The sequence below is a fragment of the Patagioenas fasciata genome, chromosome 2 (assembly GCF_037038585.1).
Source record: "Patagioenas fasciata isolate bPatFas1 chromosome 2, bPatFas1.hap1, whole genome shotgun sequence".
In the NCBI taxonomy this organism is placed as follows: Eukaryota; Metazoa; Chordata; class Aves; order Columbiformes; family Columbidae; genus Patagioenas; species Patagioenas fasciata.
In genome coordinates this window covers 71,236,411-71,250,889 of record NC_092521.1, presented here as the reverse complement: position 1 = coordinate 71,250,889, position 14,479 = coordinate 71,236,411, and the positions used below count along the sequence as shown (strand labels likewise).

At 40.3% G+C, this 14,479-nt stretch overlaps 1 protein-coding gene across 12 annotated transcripts in view; it reads left to right on the top strand.

Annotated features, from left to right (window-relative positions):
- The window catches only part of FHOD3 (formin homology 2 domain containing 3), a 386,693-nt gene extending 378,191 nt beyond the window's left edge, over positions 1 to 8,502 (top strand). For all 12 annotated transcript variants that reach the window (XM_071804400.1, XM_065831130.2, XM_065831129.2 and 9 more), the window contains one exon: positions 2,455 to 8,502. In XM_071804400.1, coding sequence (XP_071660501.1) covers positions 2,455 to 2,545 — 91 coding nt within the window. In that variant the 3' untranslated portion in view covers positions 2,546 to 8,502. The remainder of the gene's footprint in view (positions 1 to 2,454) is intronic.
- The last annotated feature ends 5,977 nt before the right edge of the window (positions 8,503 to 14,479 follow it).

Below are 14,479 nucleotides of genomic sequence, written 5' to 3'. Positions count from 1 at the left end.
CCAGCGTTACCGAAGCACCTCAGCCTAATTAATTGTTTACAAACAGGAATAACAATTTATTGTTCCCTCAGACTTCCTGTTTTACCATCTGATAAGAAAAATTGCTTTGTTTTACAGTGGTTATTGTGCTTAATTTGCAAATATGAGTGATCATGGCCTGAGGGAGTTGGGGGTATGTGTGAGAGCAGTCATAAATACATTTGGGTTGACATTTCTGCAAAAGTGTCTAAAGTGTGGAAATTTGGCCTGCATTCAGTTTCCCAGTTCACTTTTGCCTTCAGTGGGAAGGTGTAATGTCTCGACAGCCATCCTGTGAAAGTTCGGTCTTCTGTATGCATGTTTTTTCTCTAATGGTTGACAGTTTCCTTGGTTCACCAGTATAACTGCTGTGGGTAATTCATGTTCACAGAGGAGGAATACTCTCTTAGGGAGCAATGTCCAATCCAACTTTGAGCCTAGTGACAGAGACTTTTGGCTGGTCTCCGATAAGCTCTTCTGAAAATCATTTGTATTCGTCTATGTTAACATGACGCTACTGTTTTGTGGCCAAGCTAGCTATTGTCTGCATTTGGCTGCATGTTATAGAGGGTACAGGGGAGAGGCAGCACAGGCGGGAAGTAGGTGAACTGCACGTGGAAGTCTTTGCTTTTAATGAGACAGAAATGTTCTGCAGCTTTCTTGTATTTGTTCTTTCACTCCTGACATATACTTCATTTTTATATAGAAATAAGCACCGAGTGATTCAATGAGACCTTAAGATCCTAAGGTATTTGTTAGCTTATGTCTAGAAATTAACATTTTTCACCGTGGACATTTGGATATCAAATCTGAAAAGTACAAAAGGGTGCTAGTGATGAGGACTAACTCGAAAGCCCATGTTGGGTATTCTGCACCATTGAGACCAAAGCATTTTAAGACAGACCTTTTAGTCTTTCTTAATTGTAGCTTTATCAGTTGCATTTAACCTTGTACTGCTTTAAGCTAAGCATTGTTGAACTTGGAAGATGTTGCTGATTGGTGTTGTAGGAAAAAGTGGATATCATAAGAGGCTACCACACAGACTCCTTAGTGGTGTTTAATAAGTATGCAAAAACTGTAGGAGGAAGAACAGAGCCTCGAAGAAAAACTTTCAAGTAAGGATTTGATAATGGAGGAACAATTAGACCTGTGGCACTCCCAGCTCATTTGATTAACCTTAGTAACTGATGAAAGCAGTTTGACGATCAAACAGAAATCACATTTGTCCTACCTGCATGGTATCAAATGTTCAACTACACCATATTTCCCCATTTTTTTTATCCTCTTGTTTTCTATATCGATCCATTCTCTCCTCTCACTCCTGCTAGACCATTGGATGTGACCAAGCAGTTTCAGTTACATGGGCTGGATATCTTAATAAGTTAGAAGTCTTAATTTTGCTAGATGATAGCAATGCAAGAAGTCCTTAACCTCTCTCTGTAGTTGTTTCCTCTAGACTCCAAAGAATTTCCTCTAGACTTTATTATTTTGGGGCTCTGGATATATTTTGTTCAGCATAAAGTCATTGTTTATGCTTTGCATGCAGCTTAAACTTCTGAATGTTCATTTTGTACTTGAAGAACATCAAGGTGTGGAGTGAACACCCCATTTGTATCTTGAACTAAAGCACATTCTCCTGAAAATTATGGCACCAGGAATAACAGGAGGACACTAATGCTCAATGTGTGCAGTCACATAGTCACTTGTTCCTGAATAAAAAAGGCAATCACAAATTTTAAAAGTTTTATGTTGGGGCTACTGTTCAGAACACTTCATAGAAAATTCAGAAACAAGATTTGTGCCTAGATTTATTATTTCAATTCAACTAAAATGCCACAGACTACTAATGGCAAAGATTACACAAATGGGGCTATGATGGGAGAATACTACAAAAGAAAAGGGACTGTGTATGAGAACAATAGTTTTAATGATTTGAATAGACTATGAAATAGTCACATTTTTAATCTTTTAACCTTTTGGGGTTTTTTTTACACCTTTAAAGGGTCACATAGGGTTTAATACTGATAAATTAAATTGAGCCCTATAAAGATCCAAAAGCTATTTTAAAAAATCTTTATAAAATAATAGGGCAGATTATACTTTCTGTGTACAGAAAATCAAATGACACAATTTCAGAGAAAAAAAATCTTTAAATGCTGTGGTATTTTTCCTTAAAAGGCTAAATGTGAATGACAAATGTCTTTTTGCCAGACTCTTTGGAGTTGCTGGGTACTTGATACTCCCTTGAATTTGGCATAGGACAATACTCAGTATTTCTGAACTCAAGGCCCTGAGTACATAGGAACTTTTGATTTGACTCAGCCTGCATGGTAAAAGGGGTTTTTTTCAGCGGAAAGTCTTGTGTCATTATCGCTTCTAATTGTTTGCATTTTCTTTGTTTTGTTTTTCCTGCTTTTGGAATTGATGGCCATCCAGTGAGAAGGACACTAAAGAGCGGACTGACACCAGAAGAAGCCAAAGCACTGGGCCTCATCAGCACCTCCGAGATGCAGGTTTGACATCCTAGAGGTGGCGACGAGAAGAACCATTCATCTGAAGCACACAGGCTGACAACCCTTTGGTGTGGCATTGACCTGCCAGCCTCCTCTGCTGCTCCCAACATCCCATCCTCTGATAGTTCGATTTTTAATAAACAACAAAAAGCGAAACCCCACAGCCAGGGCAGAAGAAGGGTGGGCCGCAGCTCAGCATGACATTGGGACAGTGACTGAGGAAGCGTTTGAGTGCTTGTAGGTGAAAGCATATGGCTGCTTCTCTCATGGTGTGTTGATGTGGGTAGGAGGGGACTCTCTCCAAGTTATCTGTCACGTGAACTGTGTTTACGTTGGCTTTCCTTTTGCCCTGTTTTAGTCATTGTAAATGTATGGCATTTTGTCAATGCAAGGAACAGTCCTTAAAGAGGCAAAATAACTCCTGTTACAGCGACCCAAATTTTCCTGAAGCAGATTCGTTAAGCAAAGATGCACAGTCTGTGCAACCCTGTGGTTTGTTTGGGATTTTTTAATTATTATTTTACCACCAAAGAATGTAAAAATGTATGTGTACCTTTGTATATGTACAGAATGAATGTGTGGACATGTGTGTGTATCTATGCACATGCAGTCATGGTTTGACATCGTGCTTCTGCTGAAGCTGGCCAGACCATGATTTTCGCTCTGGGGGCTTTCCATTCCACCTGGACAGGAGGAAAAGAATGTATTTTTGTAGGGACTCGATGTTATTCAATGGGATTCACCCTATGGGGCAGGAGATGGCCTGCAGTACAAATGAAGAGTTTAGGATCCTGAATTCATGTGTATTAATACACACTCATACTGTACATAGCAGCATGCGCATAGAGGAGAGGACACAGAATACCTCCCTCTTATTGAGCTATGGCTGTACTGTGCATTTGTACAGTTTCAAAGAGATCTATGCCAACAATTTTACATACTCAATAAGTGCATTCAGATGCTAAGATCAAGAAGTTTTCTTCACTTGCCTGTGCCCTTCATGCTGCTTTTCTCTGCTGCAAGATAATGTGGTGGTGATTTTATTTAAAATTATTGGATCTGAATATGAAATGGCCCTGCTAAAAGCCTGCTGTGGTTTTGCTGTTTTTTACTCTTTTTTTGTGATTATCCTTGATGCAAGTAGAGAGGGTACCACAGTGAACACTTCAATATGTTTGCCCTTATCTCGCTGTTTTATAGCCGACTTTTATAACTGCCCTCAGCATGTGCGTTTGAAGAACCTTTAGTGAACTCATCTGCCTTTAAGTGCAGGACATGCACAGCAGTGAAGATCAATTGAACACAGTCACCCTGGCCAGTGCTGAAGCGTTTTGTTGAGAACTTCAAATAACAATAACATAAAAGGGAACTATTTAAGCCAAAGTCTGTATATGACCCGTTGATCCTCAAGGATGCACAAAATTATCTCTTTCCATTGCCTTAGCCTCTATTATTAAGGGTGTGTCTGCACAGCAGTAACAACTGGGGCTTCCTTCAAGCTAGTTAACTGGGGAGCTAGTTAAGTAGAGTAGCTAGTTATCTGGGTTTAGTTTTGGCTGCAAAACACACTTGAGAAATAGGATTAATGAATAGTCTCTGCTGGGCTCCTAGTGCCATAGCTATGTTGCTTCTGGCACCCAAGCTAGGTCAGGTATGCCAACAAGTTATTCTACTCGGCTCTCATTAAGGACAGGATAATTGCTGAAGAATTGTTCAGGATAGTTGAACCAAACACAATAAACCTTTGAAACCTTGGTCATCCATGACTTTGCATTAAGCAGAGCATCCAAGTGCTGAGAGAACCAGATAGCTGACAACACTGCAGTGAGATCTGTGGTGGAATATCCTGTCTGTGCTGTCCTTCTTTTGATTGTAACACTTCGTTCTTTATTTACTATTGCCTTGGATCTTCTCCTGTCAAAGGCCATGGGTAAAAGTCACTAGTGAGCAAAGATTCTTAAGGACAGCATTGAGTTTGATCTGCTTTTCCCCTCAGCTTGTTAAAAAGTCAATTGTACAAGTAGGCAGAAGGCAGCAGTCGTGTAATTAATAAAATGGGTTGTGTATTTGAAGGCTAGGAAAAGGAGGAAGCTAGTTAGGAAACAGAAAGAAGTGGCATATAATTAATCTCACTGTAAAATAAGCAAGACCTACAAGCATCTGGATTTTAAAGTGGATGTTTATGTGCTGCTTACCATTATGGACTTCAAAATCTCTCTTAAGGATGCTTAGAACAAAGAAGGTATTGGGGGTTTGTGCAGGTCTTGGAGGTCTGAAACAAGAGGAAGACACCTTGAATGTAATTATTATGTTGAACTGTTATACTGGTTAAGTGATAAAAGAAACCAAAATGTAACAAAATGCATTTACATTAACAGATGTCCTATATTTGATTGGAAAGAGAAAATCAAATAAGTTTTTAAAACTGAATATTTTAATTAAAATATATTAAATGTGCAAAGTAGGTGGCTGTTGATGACCACTTGCTAACAGGAAACAAATTTGTGTTTCATCTAGACATAGTGCAGCATCTGTGTCTGAAGCATAACATAGCTGATGAATTACTAACAGTTGGGCATATGTGTTTTCCAGGAATTGTACAGAAATTGTGCAAAAACTTCATATACTCCTTACCGAGGAGAAAATTAAATAAGGGGAATGGGGTTAGGAAAAGTTCAGGAAAAAAAGCTGGTTTCTTTCAGATTCTTTGGATGCAAGTATCTTACATGTGAAGCATATTCTTCCTTGTCCATTTTTCCATTAAGTTTGTTTTTCTGTATTTTTGCCTAAGTTCCTGCTCTCTATCTGTAAAACTGATACAAATTTTTCTGAAGGATAACTTGGTCTTGTTATGCGGTAGTATACGCGGTAAGATTAATTCCACTCTCCTCAGTGTGTATTGCAACAAGATCATCAAACACAGTAACAATGCAATAACTACAGAAAATATTTCCATTTTGATTCATGATAAAAATGGCCAGCGGCCCAATGTGCTAATCTGTAAGGTGTCAGTATTTCCTCCAGAGTCTGCTAGCACGTCCTGGTTGTGGGAGTAACATTTGTTCCCTTTCATCTAACTAGAGGATTCCACATGAAATGGAGGAATTGGTTATATTTGCATGCTTTTGTCAGTCTGTCTAATCAGGTTGTAACCTTCATGATTTGGGGTGCTGCCTGCCCCTCCACCATGAAAAGAGCCCACCATAAGTATGTAACAGTTGTTTTAAAATGTGTGAGATATGGATTGTTTTTGCAACAAATATAAAGGTCTTGGAAACACGATGTAGTAACGCATGTTCCCATTTCTCACTTAAAGATCCATGAAGGCTGTTTTTTAAACACTTCAAGCCGTAATAGCTACCTCTCTTCTTTCTCGTAGTACCTGTCAGCTGCAAATGTAGTGCCCAGAGTTTTCTGTCTCCACCAAGCTCTCAGAGTCGCTGCTGGTGTTCATTTGGGCACCCATCTGCTGCCAATAACTTGTCTGTCTGCCACCGTAATGCCTTCCTGATTTGGATGTTGAGGTAGACTTTAGCATATGAAATGGCTGCCAAAAAGAAGCTATCCTATTTTCCTTTCATCTCCCTCGGTGTTTAAAAGCAGACTGCATACAAATACTTGATATTCCCTCGCTCCCAGCTGAGGAGTAATTTGCAGTAGCAGTTATGTAGCTGCGGTGAAGAAACGGCCCCAGGGACTGCTGTGTGCCACAGCTGAGAGTGAAAGATCCCTCACAAAAATCAAATTCATCACTCTACACCTTTCAGTAAGGCCAGGCACCAGGCTCATGGATTCCAGATGTTTTATAGCCCCTTGGCTGCTACGTGTGACCCTTCTGTTTGATAGGTCCCTGTCCATAATCCAAAATCAACAAAAAATGGTGATTTAGTGAGGGTCTTTCTTGCTCTGATAAATACTGGAAACAGCGTCAAAAGCAGTTTTCAAAATACATTTCTTTTTCTCTTCTGACCCCCTTTTATTGTAAATCTCTGTAGTGATTGATTCTGTCAGCAAAATAAGGCATCAGATTTGTAGACAGTCAAGACTTTGGCTTTAGCTTAATAGAAAGTCACATGTGAATATCTAGATAAGAGGTCATGCTCCAATTTAACAGAAATTTGGAATCAGAGTCTTGATGTGACTGAACAGCAAGGGCCTCCTGCACGGCACTCCGTTCCCCCTCAAGGTACTCGATAACATGGCAGGACAGCACCTTAAATCCCCAGTGTGCTGCGCTCTAAACATACCCTGGCGAATACTAAAAGCCATTGAAAAGTCACAAGCGAGAAATGCAACAACTGCTGCAAACCTAAGGGGCGTGATGCTACCATAGGTGCAGTGAATGGTTCCCTTCCTCAGGGGTGTGCCCTACACCAGTGTCCCCAGTAGTGTAACAACAACCAGTGTCTGTCCGAAATGCTTCAGAAACCCTTTGGCTGAAGGTAGTAGTCTGGATCCAGGTGCATGCACGCTCTGTGGTGTTTATTTTTACAACAGTCTGATTTTACTGAGATGAAAGGGGGGCAAGGTGGCAGCCTACTGGTTTCACATCCTTTATCCTCCTGCTACAACCCGCAGACAGATGTACACACTGCCCACCTTTATCTAAAGGACATATAGGGACGTGGTGTCAGACAGAAGCACAAGCGTATTCCCCTCTGTCTTTGTCACTCCTGTTTGCTCGGTACACATGTACCGCTCCTCTCATTGCCTTCGGGCCTGGTTTTCATGCGTGCAGAGCGCAGGGCTTGACCCTGCTCTGTGTTTGGGCCATGGCTCCACGTCTCCAGCATCCAGACGCAAGAAACCCTTTCCTAAGCTGTAAGGCTACGACCGCTGATATTCCTCCACAGGGAAAACTGCCAGGTACTTACAGGCTCTGAAAGAAAATAAACTGGAGCATTTTTGAAACAGAAATTGTTTGGTTATAGGTAACTGTTGAAAAGTATTTGCAAACACTCAAACAACGTGTGAGGTTTACCTTCCTTCTTTTTGACTGGGGCAGCAACTGGCTCAGTTGGCATTTCAGATGCAATCCCAAGAGGTTTTTGGCAAGCAGTTTAATAGTTACATAGCGAGTAATGCAAGGAGTTTCAGAGATGTTGTATAGTTCTATGTTTATGCAAAAAAAAAGGAAAAAAAAAAGAAAAAAATCATTTCTAATTAGTCCGTTTCACATTGAGTGGCAGATAGAGATATATTTTGTTTAATCACTATCTAATACAGAGGCTTCTGTGAAATAAAAGGTTTATTTGTAGCATCAGATGCATTTCTCCTTTTTAAAGACTGTCTTTGTGCGTATAGTGTCCTTTTTTTGTGAGCTGGGAATTGTAAAAAAAATGTAAAGTAGAAAAGGGCATGTTTCCTAGACGGAGGAGAAATACTGTAAAATTGTGTAAATGTCACTACTCATGGTTTTTCGTGTTCTGTGTAGCATAGTGTAAAATAGGCTTTCCAGCAGTGTTATTCTGTGAATTGTAATTTAAAAAACAAGCCATGCATGGTCAGAGATATTATCTACAGGTCTTTTGGGTTGAGTTTTTGTTTGTTGTTTTCTCATTTTAGGTGATTTTTTTTTAATGTTAAATTTAATTGTCCGTGAAACCACATTTTTGTTTCTCAGTTCTACTTCATAAAGAACTTGAATTACTCTTTAAGATTTTATAACACATGAAGCTCACCTACCGTTTGTATTGATCCTTCAGAAGTTTTGTCACATATAGTGTTAAACCAGGGGGATTTTATTTTTAACAGACCCCTTATCTGCCTCTTCTCCCCCCACTCTCCCCACTTTGCTGTCTGGAAAGATGCAACCACACTTATTTTTTGTTTGTTTTCTGTGCCATGCAGGGTCAATATGGCAAACTGACCACAGACCTGTGTCCAAAATTTCTTGATATAAGTAGTTAAAAAGCTCACCTCTACAGCATTATGTAAACACATCTTGCAATAAAGCTTTATAAAGCACTGACTGAGCTGGTTCTGATTTTGTTGATGAAAAAGATCATGGAAGCTTTGGTGTGAAATGGGTGGGAAGACGGTTCATGGGTTGTTTTTTTCTTACTCTCTAAGTACCAGCAAAGCCACCATGGGGACAACAAAACAGTTGCCGTTAAACCATATGGGTGGTCTGATCATAAAAGGCTGATCTTTTACCTTAGCTTCACAGTCTGAACCTAATTCCTAATCTTGAGTGAAGAAAATGAAAATGTGTCTCGTTCTCAAGGATTTCAGTAATCCAGCCCTACAAATCCTCTCTAAACATACACGGTGACTGCTTGCTGCATTGGCTCAGAGTTGCCGTAAAAATGCTCTGTGCACGGAGCACATTGTGTAAAGGTATGAGATTTATAGAACCAAATAGAAATAAAACGCAAGACTACCTGTGTGTTGGGGAGCATTTCAGATGGCTTCTGCATCAAGACGTGAAACACTCGCCATGTCTGCCAGGGCTTCATAGCTGGAGAGGTGGCCAGTAAACAAGACGTGCCTTTAACTTGGCTCAAATACGTTTCATGCATCACTATGGTATGTAATTTCTGGTGGCCACCTACGAGTGTGCCTGGACAGGCAGTGGTCTTGCAGTTTTCTCTTTTTGCTGGTGTCTGATTCTTTTCTAGCAATTTCCCAGCATTTGAGAGAGACCAACTTGACAAAGGGACACCCCCAGCCCTGTGGAGGGTGACACATAGCTCAGGGACTCTTGCATCTGCTCTGCCTGCAGGTTGTGACTGCGATGAGGAGGGAGGTCAAAGTGACAGCTAGAAACTCCCAAGTGCTCAGATTTCCACTGCTAGTCCTGCAACAAGCTACTCACAAGTAGTTGCTCCTTAGAGCTACACGGATAATTAGGTCAAAATACATTATTCAAACACAGCTACGTGTGTTTATAGCAACATCCTGGGAGATAAAGTAGGTTAACTGAGAGTCTGAGAGAATTTTCACCTATGGTTTCTGAGATGGTAGGAGCTGATATAAAATGCTAGGTATGTAAGCCTCCTTAGGGAAAAATACCACCTACCTCCTTTTTAATCAATTTTTCAAGTTATTTCAAATTAAAAAAAGATGCCTTTTGGGATATGTCTGCATCCCTGAAAGAGCTGCTTAGCATTCCAGATGCACTGGTGTAAAGTCTACAGGATGAAAGGCTACTAGCCAGAAATGTGGTAATGCTTTTTAAAATAAATATATAAACCAAGTTTATTGGCCAGACACTTTTCTTTTCTATCACAGCATATCCATTAGCAATTCTAAATTCCAGATGTGTGATGACAATGAGTCCATATATTTTTCAGACCTGGTGCCCAGTCAGAGCTCATGTGTTGTCACAGAGAAGCCTCTGGCCTGTAGTCAGGGAACGAGTAAGTATGCAGATTATCCATTGCACAGCTGCATGCCCTGGTTTATAGACCCTTCAGAACAGTTTGAGAACACACAACTAAAGAAAAAAATTAAAAAACAACATTTTTTTCCTATTATAACTTCTCCAAGTTTTCTGATGGGAATGCAGTTCGGAAAAGGGACAGGGCTGGTTTTGAAGCTTTACCTCTTGCGAGTTTTTTCACAGGAAATCAAGAATGACAGCTGTTCTCCATTAGTCAACTATCTGATGAGACAGACCTCTGCTGGGAAATCCCAAAAGGAACACAGTCTACGTGAGGTGTCACGCCAATGAGGGCCTCTCTTCCCAGCTTTTCCCAAATGATTTCTGAGCAGGACTCATCCATCTGCAGAGGTATTCTTCTCAATAATATTGCTTTTCAGTTCCCAAGAGCTGGAAGGGGCTGTTCTCCTCCCCAGCACCCACTGCTCTGCCAAGCTTGCTCTCTTGCTTGAGCCGAGTCAGGAGCCTTTCATTTCACTTATTATTTATCTTGATCTATTTGGAAAACACATGCCAATGTACAGAAGATGTGTACCAGCACTGTGAAGGGTGAGACCCTTTTGGTGTCTCAGGTGGGGCCCCCAGGATCACTGGGCATATCCTGCACCATGATGTCTGTAACGATGACCAGAAGTGGTTTAAGCGTATCTCTTGATGAGTGTTCAGATCTCTCTACCCAGACAACAGACAAAATGACCAGTCAACTTTTGTATATATTTTCCTTTGTTCAATCCATAGTCGAGGTAATACAAGAAGAGTGGCAATTAACAAGCAAAGAAAAAGAAAATATGAGCTAAATCCAACAGCAATTGAAACTGGACAAACTTGAAGGCAAAGGTGAGGTCAAGGCCATGCCGTAGCCTCCAGTAAGCATTGTGCTGGATCTGTCTCAAGGCAACATTAACCGAGTCTGTCTTGGCAAAGCCTCACATTTACTTAACAGGAGTGGTTTGAAATCTTCTCACTGGTACACGCAGCACAAAGCCTTTGCTGAGCCAGGCCGAGCTCAGGTGAGGGGCTGACAAGTGGCCAAGGCTCTGGAGTGTATCCATCACTGCAAAGGCAGGTGCCGTGACTGCATGTTGGATATGTTTGTACTAAAAACCATGGAGTAACCTGTGAAAACATATTTCTTCCAGGTATCCAAAAGCTACAGCAGGGTGAAAATTCTCCTTTTCAATAAAGCAATTAAATATTCCGACTCCTGAACGAGAGCTCAAAAAAATTAATCCTCCTTCCATCCTTGTCCAAACTTCCTATAAATATGCACTGGGAGGCTTAAATAATCTTGGCACGATATAGCAAAGGAAAATTATTGTTAAAAAGAGGCCCTGGATATTGTTTCAACAAACTTTTTCCCCACATAAACTTATGGAAAATTATTGACCTCATAGAAAAGTCAAGAAAGAAAGAAACCTCTTCTTGCAAAATGCCAAGATACCTATTTGAGGGCAAACTAGACAGCCTTCACATAGGTTTGTCTGGAACACCTCCCAACTATGCTGCATGAATTATAGAGAACAATAACTGTGCATGTTAATAAATAAAAATCTAAATAATCACAGTGTCAACCGTGATGATCTAAATAAAGCTAGCTGTGAGTATAAAGAAAGTATATTGAATACCAAGTAGTAGTGACCAAAGCCAAATTAATATTTGATGCTATTGGCTCTGTGAGCAGTGGAAAGAGCCTGATGGACTTCAGTGAGACTGAGTCAGGCCCCCAAAGATAACTATTAGGATGTTAAACTTGATGGAAAATTGAATTGTTTCTTTGACAAAAAGGCCCTAAATCATTTTAACCTCACCAGTTTCACTAGGGAATTCTCTCTCAAGAACGGATAGCACACTATAGCCTGAAAACCAAGAGTGAATCCTTGTTTCCAGAGAAATTATCTCAAATGTGTTCAGATTACAAGCATGTGGGACAAAACACAGCTAGCATCCAAAATTATATAGTTTGGAAATTCTATGTCGTCTTACAGGCTAAAACACTGCAAAGTCTGAAAACAAAATGACCTGAAGCAGTCAGTTGCAATTTATTTATTTTTTTTTTTTACTACCAAACATGACAATAAATATATTTCCTAATATGAAAAGAAAATTTTAGTAGAAACTCTTACCATTGTCACAATACTTTTTACCAAATCTTCGCAGACAGAGACTGGTAGACAATGTTACTAGAAACCAGTAGGTTTAAGTTTAAGGCTGGTCTTGAGTACTACTGGTGAAAGAAGTTTCTTGCCATGCAATTCTGCTTAATGTACTAGTTCCTTCTCCAAACTTGCATTCTCCGTGCAGTGTTAACTTACACCATCTTTAAGGTTTGGTTGGTTTTTTTTCTTTCCTGTGGTGCAAATGAGTGTAAATTGTTTATTATTTGATGATATCCAATAAATCTTTCTGAAGATAATTAGGGTATTTATAAAGTTGTGATTACTTGATATTAGTTCATCTGAGAGTGGGCTTTACACTAAGGTATGTACTAGATAAACATTTATATTTTCACGTACCTCTCCGCAACATTATGTAAATTGTTTTCAAGAAGTGCATCTGTGTGCATATTTATGCTTATGGTATGTTGTAAGTGGATTTTTGAATATGCAAGTGGATTTTGTAATCTTGCAACTTGTTATTTTGACTTCCGTTTTTGCAAGGTGGAAAGGCAATGAGATGGTTATGTGAGTGCTTTATCTTCTGCAAAGCGTTTATTTGTAAGGGAGATTGACAATGTCAGAAAATAGCAAGGCTTATTGTTCTTTCTGTCTTTCAGCGGATGAGCTCTCTAACCAACGATGAGACAGAAAACCTACTACACTGGAATACGGATCTCCTGAAGAATGATTACCAGTTTGTTACCTGTTTCTTAATGTCCACTTCTACAATCACAGCTTCTTACAGGTTTAGACATCATAAGCTCACAAGGTCTGGATACAGGGGAACACTGAAGCACAGGAGAAAACGCCAACTCCAGCAAAGAGCACTCCCTCCTGCAAAAAGGACACTGGGGAAGAAGGAATAAACTAATTTGGGTAACAAAAAATTAAGCAACATCAACACCCATATCAGCAGTAGCGGGTAAGAATAAGCCACATAATGCCTTAGTGACAAAGACAAGATTCTTATTTTGATATACAGATGACCTGAGCGAAGAAAACTGAAGAGATCACCTTAGTAGCCCAGATGCAGTAATGAGTTTGAAGGCTGGGAAGGGGATGTTTAGCTGAATGTGCAAGGTAGAAAGACTGACTTTTAGAGAAGTTGTGTATTAATTAAACTACATGAAAAGAAGTAGGGGATGGGTTATGACTTGTGTGACTATAAGGAAAGAGGGCACTAAGTACAAAGAGGATAAGAAAGGGGACATCGTACATTTCATGAGTGTTAAGTGGATTTGTCTTAAGCGGGCTATCTAAAATCTGTTTTAAAAGAATTTGATAATTTCCCAGATTTTTTTTTTTTTTTTTTCAGTGGGCAGCAAAAATATAAATGCGACATGAATGAGGCAAGGGTCACAGAAAGGAGCCATTCTGGGCCTTGCTGCCTTCAGACGAACACAAATTACTTCAGTGCATGGCAGTGAGGACATCACCTCTTGTTGGGCTGTAGTAAAATCCTTGCTGTGGTACATGAGGTAAGCTGTGGTCCAGCGAGTGTTGCACCTCTTGTCTTTGGCAGAACAAGCTGGGATTGCTCAACTTTCGGTATCAGTGTACAGGACTCCTGCTGGAATGAGCATCATCAGCTTTGTGGCCTGTGACTCTCCTGTTTTCTACGTCTACATTGAAGCAGCAGTGGGCACAGAAATGACCAGCAGCTCTCCTTGATATAGGATACTCTTCTGTTTTCCTCACATCAAGGAGCTCTAGGGCCACTCCAAGTAACATTTTGTACCCTTAGGATGGCTAAAAAGGTTGATACAGTGCTACCAGAATTCATGAGGGCAAGGACCAGAACAAGTAGGATGCTGCAGACAAGATGCCTAAAAGTCTTTTAACCCCAGCAAGAAAGTGCAGAGAGCCCTCTCAGCTCAAGAAGGGTTGGATATTGTGGAGAGGGCTGCACTGTGCTTCCTGTTGTGCAAGACCTTGGTAAGAAGTGGTTCAGTCATCAGCTGGGAGGATTTTTCAAATGCGTATCTCCACTTAGCAAGCAGATATTAGAACAGGATTATGTCGGCGGTTCTGAATGCTCAATGAAATGAGCAATTGGTCATTTCCCTTGTAGTAAGGGATATCACAACAGAGATTTTAGTTAAACTTGGGATCATTTTCTCCTATGTCAGTCACTCTTTGTCCAACCTGATGAAGTTATTCTCTCTTAATAAACCATCTGGGTCAGCAGATACCGGCAAAGATTAATGTAATTCATCCCCCAGCTGCCAAAACTGATCAGAGGAAATAGGAAGATGATAGTCAAATAGCTCTGTGGTCCCCCCAGTCAGACTGTTAGCAGCTTGACATTCTCCTTGGCAGTGAAAAGGGTTCAATTGTGGAGAAAGCTGACTTGCTGCAATGCAGAAGATATGTGTGTTTTCTTCATATAAGGACCACAATTTTCAGGA